At 48.7% G+C, this 16,897-nt stretch overlaps 1 protein-coding gene across 1 annotated transcript in view; it reads right to left on the bottom strand.

The window, feature by feature from the left end:
* KNTC1 (kinetochore associated 1) overlaps positions 1-16,897 on the bottom strand; it is a 64,943-nt gene that overhangs the window by 20,695 nt on the left and 27,351 nt on the right. Inside the window, exons 31-40 of the mRNA XM_056131410.1 lie at positions 16,503-16,575; positions 14,815-14,882; positions 10,842-11,086; positions 8,068-8,240; positions 7,085-7,182; positions 5,263-5,401; positions 4,965-5,021; positions 3,660-3,823; positions 2,342-2,446; positions 614-742 (exon numbers count right to left, since the gene is read on the bottom strand). Coding sequence (XP_055987385.1) covers positions 614-742; positions 2,342-2,446; positions 3,660-3,823; positions 4,965-5,021; positions 5,263-5,401; positions 7,085-7,182; positions 8,068-8,240; positions 10,842-11,086; positions 14,815-14,882; positions 16,503-16,575 — 1,251 coding nt within the window. The remainder of the gene's footprint in view (positions 1-613; positions 743-2,341; positions 2,447-3,659; positions 3,824-4,964; positions 5,022-5,262; positions 5,402-7,084; positions 7,183-8,067; positions 8,241-10,841; positions 11,087-14,814; positions 14,883-16,502; positions 16,576-16,897) is intronic.

The following is a 16,897-nucleotide window of genomic DNA, read 5'->3' as shown; positions in this document are numbered from 1 at the left end:
ATCACTCCCCCAAAGTAAAACAAACAGAAAGTTGAGGTTTAGATATTCAATGAACAACTGCTCGAAAAGATGAAATATGCCTGCGGGGACAAAACAGGTAGAACTTGAGGTGAATCCGCTACATGAATGGGCATGAAAGACAAGTATGGATGATAGTTTGGACAATTTCATGCACAAGGAACACAAAGAGCTAAAGCAAGTGAGCTGGGGAAAACAAGACTAATTGGTAGACTCAAGAGAACTCTGCTGATGACAGGTGGGAAGGGTGGTGGGAGGGCCGGGGGGAGGGTCTTCTGATGTGAGTAGAGCACGGGCAGGGCGTGATGGCGGTGCTAAGTCTCATACACATAGATGTAAAGCTAATCCATAATATTGTAAACCAAGTATTTCAGTAAACTTAAAGTGAGGGCCTGTGGCTGGATGCAGATTCTAAAAAACAAAAATATCCAAATTCTTTCAACAGAGCAATGCCCTGACACCTGGCCCTGCACTGGCCGGCACTCACTCGGCAAGGTGAGCTGGTGGGGACCAGCATGTCATCTCACGCATCTCGCTAAGTGGCAAGGCCACGTCATGTTCCCCCCGTTTTAACGAGCGCTTCCTTAGGTCATACCAAAACTTTGTCATAGTTCTGCCAAGCTTTATCTATGAGCTTCCAGAGATTCTCAAACACCTCCTTTTGGGGTAAGAGCGTGCAGTAACCCAATGCCAAGTTAAGATCCACCAGGCGACAATTAAATACCTACAGGAAGAGAGAAATTCTTACAATCAGCAGAACCAAACCCCCAGGATTGTTCATCACTGGATTCACTTCAAGACCCTCTAAGGAAGTGGCCCATGAGAGACCCGCTATCCGGATCGCAGGAAGCAGTTTCCCACTGGTGTGCGTCATCAGCCTGGGCTTGGATCCCCCCAGTGACTGGCCCCAGACCTGCCTCCCCCTCTCCATCAGCTACTCCCTTCATGTGCTCCAGCAGCACTGAGAGTCCTCAGCCCCAGGTTTCTGCTCACTGTTTCCTGCCTAGAAGCTTCCTCCCCTATCTTCACTTTACCATTCCTGAAAGTCCTTTCAGGCTTAACTCAAATGTCACTTTCTAGGGGCCACACCGAGCGGTGCTCAGGGCTGTCTCCTGACTATGCTCCAGGGATCACCCCTGGTAGGCTTCAGGGATTGAACTTGGGTAGACTGCGTGCAAGGCACGTGCCCGACCCGCTGTATTATAGCTCTGCCTCAAAGGCCACCTTTTTACTCATTCACTTTAGATTTGGGGGCCACATCATAACCGCCTTACCTGCTGTGCTCTCTCCAGCCCCTACATTCTTATTCTTAGGAAAAAAACACGTTAGGAAACAGGGATAAATAGCCGTAATATACAGAGCTTACTCCTCTGTGGTCAGAAAATTGCGTAAAATGCTTTTATGCCAAAGTAGAGAAATGTGTGAGAACAAGGAACAATATGCAGCAACGGGCCGAGATGAGTGAGGCGTCACAGGAGTTCTTAGGACTGCTCTCAGAGAATTTCTCACTTTCCCATTATTCCCAAATAAAAAGTTACAAACACAAAAGACCAAAAAAAAAAAAAAAGTGGGGCTGAAGCAATAAAACGGTGGGTAGGGTGTTTGCTTGCGCACAGCTGACCCAGGTTTGATCCCTGGCAACCCATATGGTCCCCCAAACACCACCAGGAGTAAATCCTGAGTGCAGAGCCAGGAGTAAATCCTGAGTATTGCTGGGTATGACCCAAAGAACCAAAAGAAGGAAGACAAAAAAGTGATTCGACAAATAGAAACAAAATATCAGTCTTTTTTTTTTTTTTTGGTCAAAGACTAAGGGGCTAGAGCGATAGCACAGCAGTAGGGCGTTCGCCTTGCATGAAGCCAGCCCGGCTGAGCCAGGTTCAATTCCTCCGCCCCTCTAAGAGCCCAGCAAGCTACTGAGAGTATTTCGCTCACACGGCAAATCCTGGCAAGCTACCTGTGACATATTCGATATGCCAAACACAGTAACAACAAGTCTCACAATGGAGGCATTACTGGGCCTGCTCGAGCAAACAGATGTACAACGGGAGGACAGTGACAAAGACTAACAACATCTTTAAAAAAGAAAAAGCAAAAAAAAAAAAAAAGAAATAGACAAAATAAAACTAATTAAAATATAAACCCATGCTTAATCCCCCGAAAAATGACTGAAACCAGGGGACAGACGTGGAAGCAGAGTTACATTTCCTGTGTCATCAGAGAAGCTGTGATACAGGCTTCTGGGGTTTCTAATAAAGAATTATTAACTATGGAATCACAGAAAAGGGAAAAACTGGAGCTGAACGTAGTGAACAATACTCACTTTGTGCAACACCTTTGTAGCACAATCCTTGATAAATGTGACAGCTTTTTCTTTCAATCCCATTACAAGATGCTTGGATTTCATGGATGTGGCTTCACCAAACAACTTTTAGAAAAGATCAAAAGACTTAGACTCAATTCCAGAAAACAGTCTGAACATCTTGAATATAAAGGAATGGTGAAATTTCATCCTTAAGCCAAAAAATTATTGACATTTAACCTATCATGAAAGATGGTTCAGGCTCACGGAGAATTCAGTGGAAGGGTCACTCCTACCTACATCGCCCTTCTGCAATGCCCCAAGCCCTCCTTCCGGTGTTAAGAAGACTTGTAGGTTGGCAGACACACATATCATGCCCATTTTCATTTTGAAAGCTATACATCAATAAAGTTGATTTTCGGGGCTGAAGCGATGGCACAGCAGGTAGGGCGTTTGCCTTGCACGCAGCCAACATGGCCAACCTGGGTTCGATTCCCAGCATCCCATATGGTCCCCCGAGCACCGCCAGGAATAATTCCTGAGTGCATGAGCCAGGAGTAACCCCTGAGCATCGCCAAGTATGACCCAAAAAGAAAAAAATAAAGTTGATTTTCAAAGTTGATATTTAATAAATATTCACAAATTAGTAAAAATTACCAAGTAGTTTTTTTGGCTTGTTTGTTTGTTTGTTTGTTTGTTTTGGGTCACACCAGGGGTTACTCCTGGCTCTACACTCAGGAATCACCCCTGGCAGTGCTCAGGGGACCATATGGGATGCTGGGAATCGAACCCTGGTTGGCTGCGTGCAAGGCAAACGCCCTACCCGCTGTGCTATTGCTCCAGCCCCACCCCCAAGTATTTTGTTTCCTAGAACACTTTTTGAAACAGTGCCAAGGACCAAACCTGGGCCCTTAGAGGGTCAGTGACAGCTCCTGCACGAGCCCCTTCTTTCCCTGGCCCTAGCATCTTTCAGCAATGCTGTCGGGTATTGATTGTAAGAGTTTGGGTCTCAACACCACCCCCCTCACCCCCCCGTTAGCACATCAAGTCTTGAGAACCTGAGTTTCCTAGCATGCTTCCTTCCAAACATTTTTGGGCCACACCCAGCTGTGTTTAGGGCTTCCATACACCTGGCTTTGTGTTCAGGGATCAATCCTGGCGTTGTTTGGGGGGAACTCTAAGAAAAAAACTGACCATTTCTCTGGCCTTCTGCAAGTACTTCTGAAACCTGACAAATGATCAATTTCACTGACCAACAGTCAGATAGGAAAATGACAAGTATTTATCAGTGCTTCCAGGCTATATTCACCGAAGTTCAAGTACTTCTCTTGAAACATACCTTTACGCTCAAACTGGCATCCATGAAGTTTGACACAGAGTGCTGATGGCAGACAGCAAACGAGCCGATGATGAACCTCAGGGCCAGCTGCCACTGGCTGGATTCCTGGAGGTTCTGAAGCAGGGCAGAGACGGAATTTATAACAGGTGAAATAAAGCTCTTTCCTGGGGAATGAGAAACAATCTTTGAGCAAATGCACTTTAATGTTTAGAATTTTTTAAAGTTAGCATATTTTAATTATTTTTTTAATAGTGGGTGGCCTCACACATAGTGCTCTGGAAACCTGGGGCCCTCCTAGTGATTCTCGGCCCACAAGGCTGGCGGCTCATAGCAATGACTCAGGAGGGGACACTGATCCAGTCTGTGCTGCCAGGGAATACTCTAACACCCAGGGGGCCTTGGGAGCCTCCAGAGCTGCACCTGGAGATGCTTGGGGGGTGGGGGTGGCATGTGGTACTGGGGGTTCTACTTGGTCAGTCTCATTTAAGACATGCACCAGGCTGGAGCAACAGCACAGCGGGTAGGGCGTTTGCCTTGCATGCGGCCAACCCGGGTTCGATTCCCAGCATCCCATATGGTCCCCTGAGCACCGCCAGGGGTAATTCCTGAGTGCAGAGCCAGGAGTAAACCCTGTGCATCGCCGGGCATGATCCAAAAAGCAAAAACAAATAAACAAACAAACAAAAAAATTCCATTTAAGACATGCACCTTTACCCCAAGATGCTGCTGTCAGGAACTGTTCTAGGGACAGTCTAGTTCTCAGCATAGCTGCTTTCCAAGTCAGTAAAGGAGAGTAGCCAGGACTTGATTTAAACCAGGAACTAAGTCTATTAAAGAGCTACATGAATAGTAACTTGAATATAATATGTTTAAACCATTTCTGGAGAAAACCGTTTCTCTATTTGGGATACTACAATGTATAAACAAATTCTTTTTTTTTTCCGGTTTGTTTTTGCTTTTGGGCTATACCTGACCCCTGTATGAACAAATTCTTAAAAATTAACAGTTAGGGACTGGAGCAATAGTACAGTGGGTAGGGCACTTGCCTTGCATGCAGTAGACCCAGCTCAAACCCTGACATCTCACATAGTCCCCTGAGCACCGCTAGGAATGGTCCCTGAGTACAGAGCCAAGAGTAACCCCTGAGCATCACCAGGTGTGGCCCAAAAACAAAACAAAAGTTAACATAGTAAGTGAAATGACAATTTCCTGACCTTCTGGAATATCAGTAAGCCATAGAAATAACCTAATATTCCATACTTGCAAGATCTAAAACTACCATTCTGTATTAATCACGTCAAATACCTTCAATAATGGAGCAGTATGGCAAACACAATGAATCCAGGAGATGTCTTTTGCTTTCTGCAAGAGAATAAATTTTCATAAAGCGTTCAGCAGTCCCCTCTGGTCACCTTCCCATCATCAGCCACCCCCAGCAGGGGACAGCATGGCGCCACTTTGGAATGGACGCAGATGCAGCTATGCATCTGAATACTTCTTCCGCCTCCTGGTCCAGACCACGAGTCACAGCAGGCTGGGCCGTTCAGCTTGTAACCCTTCAGAAGGCAGAGCACATGAAAGCAAGCACGCGAACGGGATTTACCCGCAAGCGGCAGGAGTGCAGCGATCAGCTCGTAGGTAACAGGCAGCACGACCTGGGGCTCGAGGACGATCCCGTCCTCGCTGAAGAAGCTGCTGTAAGACCACTCTTCATACGGGTCTTTATGGGTCCCGAGAGAAGCCTGTGTGACAAACGCACGGAGAAGATATAGGAAGCACCTCCAAATCCAGGCACCGTCTGCACAAAGCAAGCTGAGGGTTTATTTCTTATTGTTATTTTGGTTTGGGGCCACACTGGTGGTGCTCACGGCTTCCCCCTGGCTCTGCACTCAGGGATCACTCCTGGTGGGGCTCAGGGGAGCATCTGGGTGTTAGGGATCAAACCTGGGCCAGCTGTGTACAAGGCAAGCACCTTACCCACCACTATGGCTCCAGCCCAAGAGAATTAGGTTTTTAAACGCCAAACATCTTTGGTTTGGAAGTCGAATACAACGATATAGTCTGTTTCTTCTGGTCTCTGGTAATGGGTAATATTAGCGTATTAATATAAGAGTGCCACTTTCAGCAAAACTGTTGCTCTAAGAAAGGGCAGTGTTCAGGGGGCCTATTTTAAGTATGAATTAAAGGTAAAGGCCCTCCTGTTGTTCATCGATTTGCTCGAGCGGGCCCAGTAATGTCTCCATTGGAGACTTTGTTGTTACTGTGTCTGGCATATCGAATACGTCACGGGGAGCTTGCCAGGCTCTCCGTGTGGGCGAGATACTCTCGGTAGCTTGCCGGGCTCTCCTAGAGGGGCGGAGGAATCGAACTCGGGTCGGCCATGTTGGCTGCGTGCAAGGCAAACGCCCTACCGCTGTGCTATTGCTCCAGCCCAACTATGAATTAAGGCCAACAAATCTGAGTGGGAGAGAACTGGTTTCTTAGTCCTAAGCCATTTTCTATACTAGACCAGGAAAATAGAGGCACTTTTTTCTTGGGGGTGGGGTGGGGTGGGGAAGGGGGTGTGAGACACACTTGGCAGTGCTCAGGGGTTACTCCTGCATCTGTGCTCAGAAATTGTTCCTACGGACCATCTGGGATGCTGGGGGGGTCAAACTGCAAGGCAAGCATCCTATCCGCTGCCTATCACTCTGGCCTGAGATAATTTTTTTCAGCTATACAAGGGGTTCTTAAAAAGTAGTAGAGTGCATGCTTAGCATGCCATTGCCCTGAGTTCAATCCCCTGACACTGTAGGCTCACCTCAAGAAACTGGGTATATGGTCCCAAAACCTTAACAGCAGGGCTGGAGCCAGGTACTGCCAACCCAGGTTTGATCCCTGCATCACTTCTGGTCCCTGAGCACCAACAAAAGTGATTCCTGAGTGTAGACACAGGAGTAACCCTGAGCATGATTGGATTTGGCCCAGAAAACAAGAATTAATAACAAATAAAATTAATTTGGCTGAGGGCCACAACTTAAAGGGTTGGAACACATGCTTTCCAAGGGGGGGTGGTACTGGGGCGAGGGGAAGCCCAGGTTTCTCCCCAAAGCATCAAGTTGGAAGAAATCCCTAAGTAGCACAGGACATGGGTGAAAAACAAAACAGAAGGAAAACCAAAATAAACAAAAACAAATTATTTATGCATAGTGCATCAGCAGAAGCGTAATGGAAGGAAAAGAAGTTCACAAATGGGGCCGGAGTGATAGTACAGCAAGTAGGGTGTTTGCCTTGCACACAGCCAACCTAGGTGTGATCCTCGGCAACCCATATGGTTCCCCTGAGCACCTCCAGGAGTGATTCCTAAGCACAGAACCAGGAGTAACCCCTGAGCATCATCAGGTGTGACCCAAAAAATCAAAAAAAGAAGTTCATGAACAACTTACTTTCATTAGGATACCACTGTCGTCCATCTGACACTGCCTGGAAAGCTCGACCACTGTCAAAGTATATTTGCACAGTTCCAAAGCATCAAGCAAAATTTCTGAAAAGAAAGCGGACAGAGAGATGTCATCAAGCTAGTCTTGCATGTGCTCAGGATAATGAAAGCTTTTAAGTTTTGGTTTTTAGGCCCACTGTTCTCAGGGCTTATTCCTGGCTCTGTGCTCAGGGATCACTCCTGGAAGACCCTATGAGTCAGGGATTAAACCTGAGTGCAAGGCTGGAGCAATAGCACAGCAGGTAGGGCGTTTGCCTTGCACGCAGCCGACCTAGGTTCGATTCCCAACATCCTATATGGTCCCCCGAGCACCACCAGGAGTAATTCCTGAGTGCATGAACCAGGAGTAACTCCTGTGTATCGCCGGGTATGACCCAAAAAGCAAGCACATTGCCTACTGTACTATCACTCTGGCCCAAAAGATTTAAGGAAAGCTGTGGAAGAATGAGAAAGGTTCCCACGGAGCCCTGACTGCTCTGATACATGTCTGTGAACAGGTGGGGAAGCAAGGTCGGTCATGGGTAGAGAATTACAAACTCATGAGAGTATCACTGGGCTGGAGTAACAGTCCCGTGGAGAGGGTGCCTACCTTGCACGCGGCCAACCTGGGTTTGACCCCCAGCATCCCACAGGGTCCCCTGAACCCCACCGGAGTAATCCCTGAGCACAGAACCAGGAGTAAGTCCTGAATACTGCCAGTGTGGCCCAAAACCAATCAAACAAACAAGAGAGAATCTCCTCAGTGTCAGAAAGGGGAAATGTTGGGAATGCTCTGGATTAGTGACCTCCAGTCTCCACTGTTTAACTGTCCCTTCATAAAATGCTGGCCACTCTTCACCAGGATTGCAATGTCTGACGGTCGGATAGCATTTGGGAGACGAAAAGGAGTGGAACTAGAGGACAGGAACCCTTGTGGGTTATCACTGTCACCTGGGCCACAGATGGTAGCAGCTTGGCTGGCGAGCTCATGAATCTCGGAAGACAGGTCCAGCCCCACAGGCGCGGTCACGGGCACACCGTCGGCCAGCATCTGACAGAATCTCCGACAGGCGTCAAACAGCACCTTCCCAGTGTGCGGGCCACGGTGATACTTAAACAGGTCTCTGCGGGGGAAGCAGGGAGTCAGATTAATCGCTCAGGCGCAAAGCATGTGAATATGTCACCCATCAATGTTGGTACATACTCATTTAAAAAAAAATTCTTAAAAACATGAATCACTTATAAAGTAACAAAATAAGAGATTAATACCCAAGAATAGCTGAGATCAACACCAGGAGGATTACTCCATAGGTTAGAGGCCAGCCGGGTATTCTAGGGGAAAGGGCAGTTCAGATAGAGAAGGGAGCACCAAATAAAGGGTGTTTGGAGGATCCTCCCAGGAGGGGAGATGCATGTTGAAAGTAGACTATGGACTGAACATGTTTGCCACTCAATGCCTCTTTCACAGACCACCACACCCAAAAGGAGAGAGAACAGAAAGGAATGCCCTGCCACAGAGGCAGGGTGGAATGGGGGGATGGGATATTATCCATGGTGGTGGAAAATGGGCACTGGTTGAGGGATGGGTATTTGATCATTGTATAACCGAAACCCAAGCACAAAAATTTGTAAATCCACAACTGTACCTCATGGTGTTTCACTAATAAAAATTAAAAAAAAAAGTGCAACAATCCTGAAAGAAAAATATTCCAAGAATTTTATGAGTCCTGGGAATTCTAGAAATAAAAGGTTTGTGATCATAAAATTTCACAATAAAGTCTTTTCAAGAGCTAAAAAAAAATATAAATCACTGTGAGATACACAGTCACAAGGTTGTTTATGACTGGAGTTCAGTCATATAGTGCTTCAACACCGGTCCTTTCATCAGTGTACATTTCCCACCACTAGTGTCCCCCCCTGCCCCCACCCCACACCTGCTTCTATGGCAGGCACTTCTCTTCTTCTCTCCCTCTCTCTCTCTATATATATTTTAGTTTTGTTTGTGTGTGTGTGTGTGTGTGTGTGTGTCTGTGCTCGCGCCGCATCAGTGGTACTCTGGGCTTACTCCTCGCTCTTACTCCTTACTCAGGAATCACTCTTGGAGGGCTTGGAGGACAGTACAGGATGCTGGGGATCAAACCCATATTGGCCATGTCAAGACAAGCACACCACCGGCTCTATAATCACTTCATCCTCTTTTTATGCTTTCTACAGTTACATGGGCTGGAGCGATAGCACAGCGGGTAGGGCGTTTGCCTTGCACGTGGCCAACCCGGGTTGGACTCCTCCATCCCTCTCGGAGAGCCCGGCAAGCTATTAAGAGTATCCCGTTGTTGGGGGTGGAGCAATAGCACAGCAGGTAGAGCGTTTGCCTTGCATGCGGCCGACCCGGGTTCAATTCCCAGCATCCCATATGGTCCCCTGAGCACCGCCAGGGGTAATTCCTGAGCGCAGAGCCAGGAGTAACCCCTGTGCATCGCCGGGTGTGACCCCCCCCCCCCCAAAAAAAAAGAGTATCCCATTGCATGGCAGAGCCTGGCAAGCTCCCTGTGGTGTATTCGATATGCCAAAAACAGTAACAAGTCTCACAATGGAGACGTTACTGGTGCCCGCTTGAGCAAACTGACGAATGGGAGGACAGTGACAATGAAAGTGACAGTTACATGTTTGAAATATCACACACAAAAAAAGCACTCTTAACACTCCTGATGAAACGCTAGCCGTCTGTGACAAGTTAGCAATTTCCTCATTTTGTACTGTTCCCTGAGCAAAGCGGGACAGCATTCAGATGTGAACCCTCGTTACATGGCCCAGTTAGTTGTGCCGAGTTTTCCTGTACTAAAAGTTTTGCTTCTTAGGCATTCTGTGATAGTTATAAACAAACGCTAATCTGCACTGACTAGTTCATGGTCAGGCTACATACAGAGCAATGCAGATCTTATTTTTAACCTTAAGTTTAGTGACAAACACAAGACATGTAAACTACTATGTATCTTTTTTCAACTGGGTTTTCTTTGACATTTTATTGATTGATTGACTGATAGGCTTTTTGGGTCACGCCCAGCAATGCTCAGGAGCTATTCCTGGCTCCGCACTAAGGAATTACTCCTGGTGGTGCTTAGGAGACCACATTGGGATGCTGGGGATTGAGCCTGGGTCGGCCGGGTACAATGCAAATACTCCCCGCTGGACTATCATTCCCACCCTGACATTTTATTTATTTTTTGGTTTTGGGTCACACAAGAGGTGCTCAGGGCTAACTCCTGGCTGGCTCAGGGGACATCTGGTCTGTCGGGATGGAACCCATATTGGTTCATACAAGACAAGTGCCCTTCCCACTGTATTATTGCTCCAGCCCAAATATCATTTACTCAAAAAAATTTCATAATTCATGTTTTTCAAAATAATTTCACATTTAAATCCGCACGAAAATGAAAAAATAATTAGTGTCCATGGTACTGATATATCTGGGCTCGTGGCTTTCCAACTCAGAGAACCGCGATAGTCCAGTACTATCGGGATTGACTGCAGCCCACCAGCATGGTGACCTGGCAGTGTGGTGCTGGGTATTGGCCATGACACGACCAGCTTCCGACCCATATGTCCAAGCGGCTCTCACGGCAAGAAACCAACAGTGAAAACCGAAGTGGCTCCAGCCTCCCCCACTCCGAGGAAAGACGAGCAGTGGCCTCGTGGGGTACTGTGTGAGCGAGTGTGGAGCCCACCTGAATTTCTCCAGCGCCGCCTTGACATTCTTGCTGGCCAGGGCCTGCAGGGCCAGCTCAGCCTCCAGCTCCTGCGGGGTCAGCCGCAGGGCCAGAGCTTGTCTGTGCAGCTGCATCTCTGCGTGGCCCCTGGTGCTGCGCTTCTCCTGCAGGGCGCTGTGAGCTTCGATGCACTGCCTGCGGAGCTCCGCCACCAGGGAGTCAGCGCTGTACTCGTCAAATGGCAGGAACACTGCAAAGTCCTCCTGGAGAGGAACCAGAGGTCTGCTCAGTACTTCGGCTGTTAGAAATTGTAGGTGTGACTCAAGCTGTGAACTTGCCCGCCGCCCCAGAAATTGTGAAGCAAAGCCTTTACATTTCAGGTTATAAAAGTGACTCTAGGATTCAGGGCAGGAAACAGTTGGCTGGTGCAGTTCAGCTGGGCTGGAGCAGAGGCTCTGCACGCAGAAGGCCTCGGAGCGATCTCCAGAACCACGTGGTCCTGAGTGTACACTGCTAGGGGTAGACCCCCAAACAAATAAACAGAAACAACAATAGGACTTAAAAGGTGAAGAAAAAGGCAGGAGAGAGCACAGAGCACAGTGGGGTTGGGCCCTGCCCTGCAATTGCCGGCACCACACAGTGCCCTGAGCACTGCCAGGTGAGCCCTAGGCACAGCCAGGAATAAGCCCTAAGGACTGCGGGTGTGGCCCCCAAAGCAAAAACTTAAAATTAAAAAAGAAAAGCTAGGGGACTGGAGTGACAGCACAGCGGGTAGGGCATTTGCCTTGCACGCGGCCAACCTGGGTTCAATTCCCAGCATCCCATGTGGTCCCCTGAGCACCACCAGGACTAACTCCTGAGTGCAGAGCCAGGAATAACCCCTGTGCATCGCTGGATGTGACCCAAAAAGCAAAAAAAAAAAAAAAAAAAAGAAAAAAAAAAGAAAAAAAAAAAAAAAGAAAAGCTTCTCAGCTTCTGCACTGACAGGCAGGCAGGTCACTCTTCATCCTTGGGGTGGCAGACTGTGGAGCAGGTTTGGGCAACACTGGCTGGCGGCTTCCAGCAGCAGGGTCGCTGTCTCTACTAACTCATGAAAACCTTCACTGCCGTGAGGACACAAAGCAGGAATGAGCCCACCAGGAGGGGCTTCCCAGCCCTGCCGGGTCCTTGTCTGCCCTGTGCATTGAGGGTGTTGAGTGGCACCCCTAGCCTCTGCCCACTTGATGCCAGCAGCATTGGGCTGGCACCAGCTGTGACAACCGGAAAGATCTCCAGATTGCCAGAGGTCACGGGAGGGCACCCTTCTCTGGCTGACCATTGGGACCCGGGCCTGCACACGTCCTTTCCCTTCCTTCTATCAGCATCTGGGCCAGCACTGCTGTTGCCACCGCCACCGCTTACCCAGTTCACACAATGTCAACTCCCCTGCGTCTACAGACACTTTTTAATGCCCTTGTCACAGGTGGGACACATCTACAGCTGGTGAACGTTCCAAGAGTTAACGGGGCGGAAGTGCAATGTCGGCTAAGCAGAGTGAGTTAGAGACAAATAGGCACAGCCTCACTTCTGGAGTACCCGGTAAAGGAAGTGGGGAAGAGGCACTGACTCAGACCGCACGGCCTGGAACTCTGCTGGCAGAGCCAAGGCTGCCGGGTGCAGGCAGGATGGGGCAGTGGGCTGGATGGAGTGATGCTGGCGTTCTGGGGGCGACGGCAGAAACGTTACTACAAGGAGTCCAGGGAATCACAACAATTCAATTATTTGTTCTTGTCTGGTTTTTGAGCCACCCCCATCGGTGTGACTCAGGGTCATACTCCTGGCTCTGAGCTCGGAATCACTCTGGTGGGACTTGGGTGAATATACGTGATGCCAGGGATCAAACTTGTGTCAGCCATATGCAAGGCAAGCACCCTACCAAGTACTATCACTCCAGCCCCCAAAGTGTCTAACTTTTACAGAACATGGCGGTGGGGTGATGTCTCAAAGGGTTGGAGTACAAGCTCTCTGGTCAGGAGACTGTTCAATCCCCAGCACTACATGTTCTGGAGCACCCTGGGAGGAATCCAAACAAACAAAGAACATAGACAAACCCCGAGGAACAGCTCTGTGGGGTAGAACTTAAAAGCGTGAGGTCACAAGTTCAACATCCAGTGACCCCACATGCTACGCCCTGCTGTCTGTGATTCCCAGCACTGTCTCCAGCACACTGCAGGGAGGGGTGACCCTCAGCTAGCATCACCACTAAAGAGAAGTATGAGCCTTGGTGAAAAAAACAGTTCAAACATGCATGACTCTGCAGGGAGAGAGAGTGACCCTCTGTGAACCTGGGGACAACACACCTAAATGAGCACCCAACAGTAAGCACCACGGCCAGGCCTGTGGAACCCCCATCACCGCCCACAACAATGAAAGCAGATGAAATAAAGGAAAAGAAGAGAAAGAATGTGAAGAAGCTGCCCCGGGCCTCTCCAAACACACCTGCTGCTCCCTCAGGGTGGGGTTCAAAGACTCCAGCTGCAGTGCTCCTGCACACACTTAAAAATGACAAGAACCCCCCCAATATTTTTTTAATGTGATCTCTAATGGTATTTACTAGCAAGTAAACACAACAAAATAAACACAGCATACATAAAAAGCCACCCTCCCTCGGTCTTGGGAGCAATGGTGGCACTTCATGAAGCCTCTGGAAAACCATCATCCACTGAGAAATCAGACACAAACCCAACTAATTTCTGATCATTGTTCTCAGTTCAGTCTGGAAAGCTCTCAGGGACTCACAGGATTCTGGGGGCCAGACTCCAAGAAAGGGCAGTGGAGCAGAAAATATTTCATTACTTCTAGACCTGCCTGGAGATGAAGCGGCCGGGAGTGCCACGAGCAACATTCACCTTCATTTACCACCCCAGAGCTTTGCACTGACCGGCCTGTTGCTAGACTAGACCCAGCAGGGGATTCCAGAAGCCCTTCACCCACAGATCCTCATCACATCAGAAGTAAGACTCACATCAAACCTCAAATCTCAGGGCACTTCCACTCAGTTAACAAAAAAATCTGAAGAAAAGCCAGAAGGCCTAGGATGATGCTACATGAAAAATGGGAACCACTGCGTAGACACAACTGCTGGGCCAGGGTCAGGGCCAGCTGGCCCGACCTCCCCAATAGCTCCAGGGACCATGGCACCTCAGCTCCATCGTCTTCACAGGAGCGTGAGAACAGCGCCCTCCGCAGGCAGCTGGCGGGAACAATACCACAGATGCAAGCCAAGGCAGGCCGGGCCCAACTACGCCTGCTTAGCAGCTGAGGGTCCACTGCTCTCAGGGCCGGGAGGGCAGGAAGCCTTTCTAAAGACACAACAGCGGAGCACTTCCTCCAAAGGGAGGATTCCCACGAACAGGCAGCCCCCTCCTGGGTGTGCCCAGAGACGTAGGCATAGAGGGCCACACCCCCTGCAGCGCTCTTTACTCTACTTGGGAAGCGAGAGCAGCTCGGGGGCCATCCTCAGACGGGGCACACATGCCCGCTCTGGACCAACATCACTCTGTCAGAAGGATCCAAGTCCCGCCACACAGGGGAACCCTGAGAACTTCTACTGAGCTAAAACGCTCAAGCACCAACGGTAGAATGCTGGAGGGGCTCACTTGGAGGAAACATCCAGAACATAGGGCCCATAAACAAAGCAGAGGCGAGGTGAGGAGAGAGCAAGGAGAGGAAGAGGAGGACGAGGAGTTGCTCAGCCGTTGTGATGACTCTGCTGGGCTGTGGCTTCAAGACCCCCTTCTAGGAGAAGTTCTAGCTGTGGATATTTTCCACAGTTCACAGTAATATGCCAGCAAAAGGCATAGCACGTGAATTTCATCTCGCTAAAACTGCTTCCAGAGAGAAAGGTAAGGAAAGAGAGGACTGGGAGCTCAGGCGCTGCAGGAGAGCTGAGGCAGTCTGGAACCATCCATACAAACACTCATTAGTCAGCTGCACAGAGCTCAGTCTTTACCTGGAGGCTAGAAACAGTCGTAAACAGTCTCAAGAGCTCTCCACTTTCATCCTTCTTCTGCAGATTGTCTGTAATTAGAATTTAATGTTAGAGCAGACATCCAAATTTCCATATTCTCTGAAATTTACCAAAGCTGGGGGACCAGAAGGATAGTACAACAGGGAAGGCGCTTGCCTTGCATGTAGCTGATCCAGATTTACTCCCCAGCATCCAATCTGGTCCCCCAAACCCGCCAGGGATGATTCCTGAGTGCAGAGCCAGGGGTTACCTCTGAGCACTGCTGGGTGTGGCCCCCCCAAACCAAACAATAATAACCAATAAAACAAAACAATTTGCAAGAGCTAAAATTAAGGGGAAAAAAATTAAAATTATAGTATCTTGAGTCGTCAGCAGTTTTTCTTAGATGCTGATATGACAATTTAAGTATTATTTTCTCTGAAGGTAGAAAAGAGTTAATCCTGGGTTATAAGAAAAAGAGCAATTTTTCTGCTGAAACAAACGGTAGCTTGTTTGTCCTCACCCCCCACCAGACAGTTACTTGGTTCACTGTTGAAGTTCCAATTTAAATGGGTGTTTTCAAGAGATAAAACCAAATGGGAGGTCTTAGCAATAGTACAGTGGGTAGGGTGTTTGCCTTGCAAGCGGTGGCGACCAACCCAGGTGCAATCCCGGGTATCTCCTACGTTTCCCCTGAGCACCGCCAGGAGTAATTTCTTAGTGCAGAGCCAGGAGTAATCCCCAACATCACCAGGTGTGACCCAAAAAGACTAAAAATAAATAAATAAATAAATAAGGCAAGTGAAAAGTATTAAGAACTGGCACCAAGAAAACCCTCTAGCATTAAAAAATGCACTGAAGCATATAAATAAACCAGTAATAAACTGGCTTTAGGTACTTATTCATATACTACTAATCAAAAAATGTAGGCCAGGGAGCTAACACAGGGGTAAGGCACTTTTCTTATACATGACTGACCCAAGTTCAAATACTCAGAGCCCATCAGGAGTGATCCATAAGCACAGAGTTGGGAGAAAGCGTTGAGCACTTCTGGTTGTGACCCCAAAACCAACAGAAAGAATAATGTGGGGGCAAGGACTGATAGTGCAGAGAGTGTGCAGAGCTGAGTAGCACCTTGGGTGTGGGAAAGAAGGTGGGAAGCGGGCAGGAAAAGTGGAATCACTAGAGACAATAAAAGTCAGGGATCAGAGAAACAGTGCAGGGCTCAGAGCACCTACCTTGTAAGCGTGTGGTCATGAGTTCACACACTGGGGCCCCACATGTGCTGAGCACAGTCCTGGCAGCACTATGCCTATGACCCCTGGTAATGCATCCAACTCTGGGCCATACTAGAGCCAGGGGTGTTGAACATCACAAAAAGCGATAAGTCCCTCCACCCTATCCCATGAGCTCAACTAAGAGTGTGACCCCTTGGCAAGCACATGTCCAAGTACCCCAGTGAAAGAGGTCCATAGCCCAGGGGACACTGCCGCCTGCAAAGAAGCCTGGGAAAGCACGGCGTGTAGGGGTGGCGCAAGCCCCAGTCCCCTCAACAGCGCTGACAAGAGCCAACGAGGCGAAAGCGGAGAAAGGGAAATCAGGAAAAAGATGATGGAGTCAGGGAAGCCAGAGAAGGGTCGTTCCGGACACGCATTAGGATAAGACCCAGATGGGACAGAGGTAGAACCTACCTTTCTGGATGTCACACAGAATCTTAAGAATATCTACTGAGGTCTTTGCCACAGACATTCTCCAGGCCCTGTCCTAGAAAGGCAAGAGGCAAAATGAAATCTGCCTCACGTGTCGCATTAGCAGCACATACCCAAGCACGCACTGAGCCCTGGAAGCCCAAGCAGTGGTCAGGGCCAGGGATGGAGCTTGGGACCCTGGGTTGACTCCTGGGGGGCAGATTTTAGGGGTTCAGCTCTCCTGAATGAATTCAGCATCTGGCTCTTGCTCTCCAGAAAAAGGTTCTCCGAGGCCCATGTCAAGTTCCAACATTCTACACTTTAGACTCACTTCTGGCTGGCCTAGTTTCTGCTCCTGACTGTGCACTCAGAGACAGAGCAGTGTCCAAATTGAAGGA

Source organism: Sorex fumeus, unplaced genomic scaffold (assembly GCF_029834395.1).
Source record: "Sorex fumeus unplaced genomic scaffold, SorFum_2.1 ptg000087l, whole genome shotgun sequence".
NCBI lineage: Eukaryota > Metazoa > Chordata > Mammalia > Eulipotyphla > Soricidae > Sorex > Sorex fumeus.
This window is presented reverse-complemented; position numbering and strand designations above follow the sequence as displayed.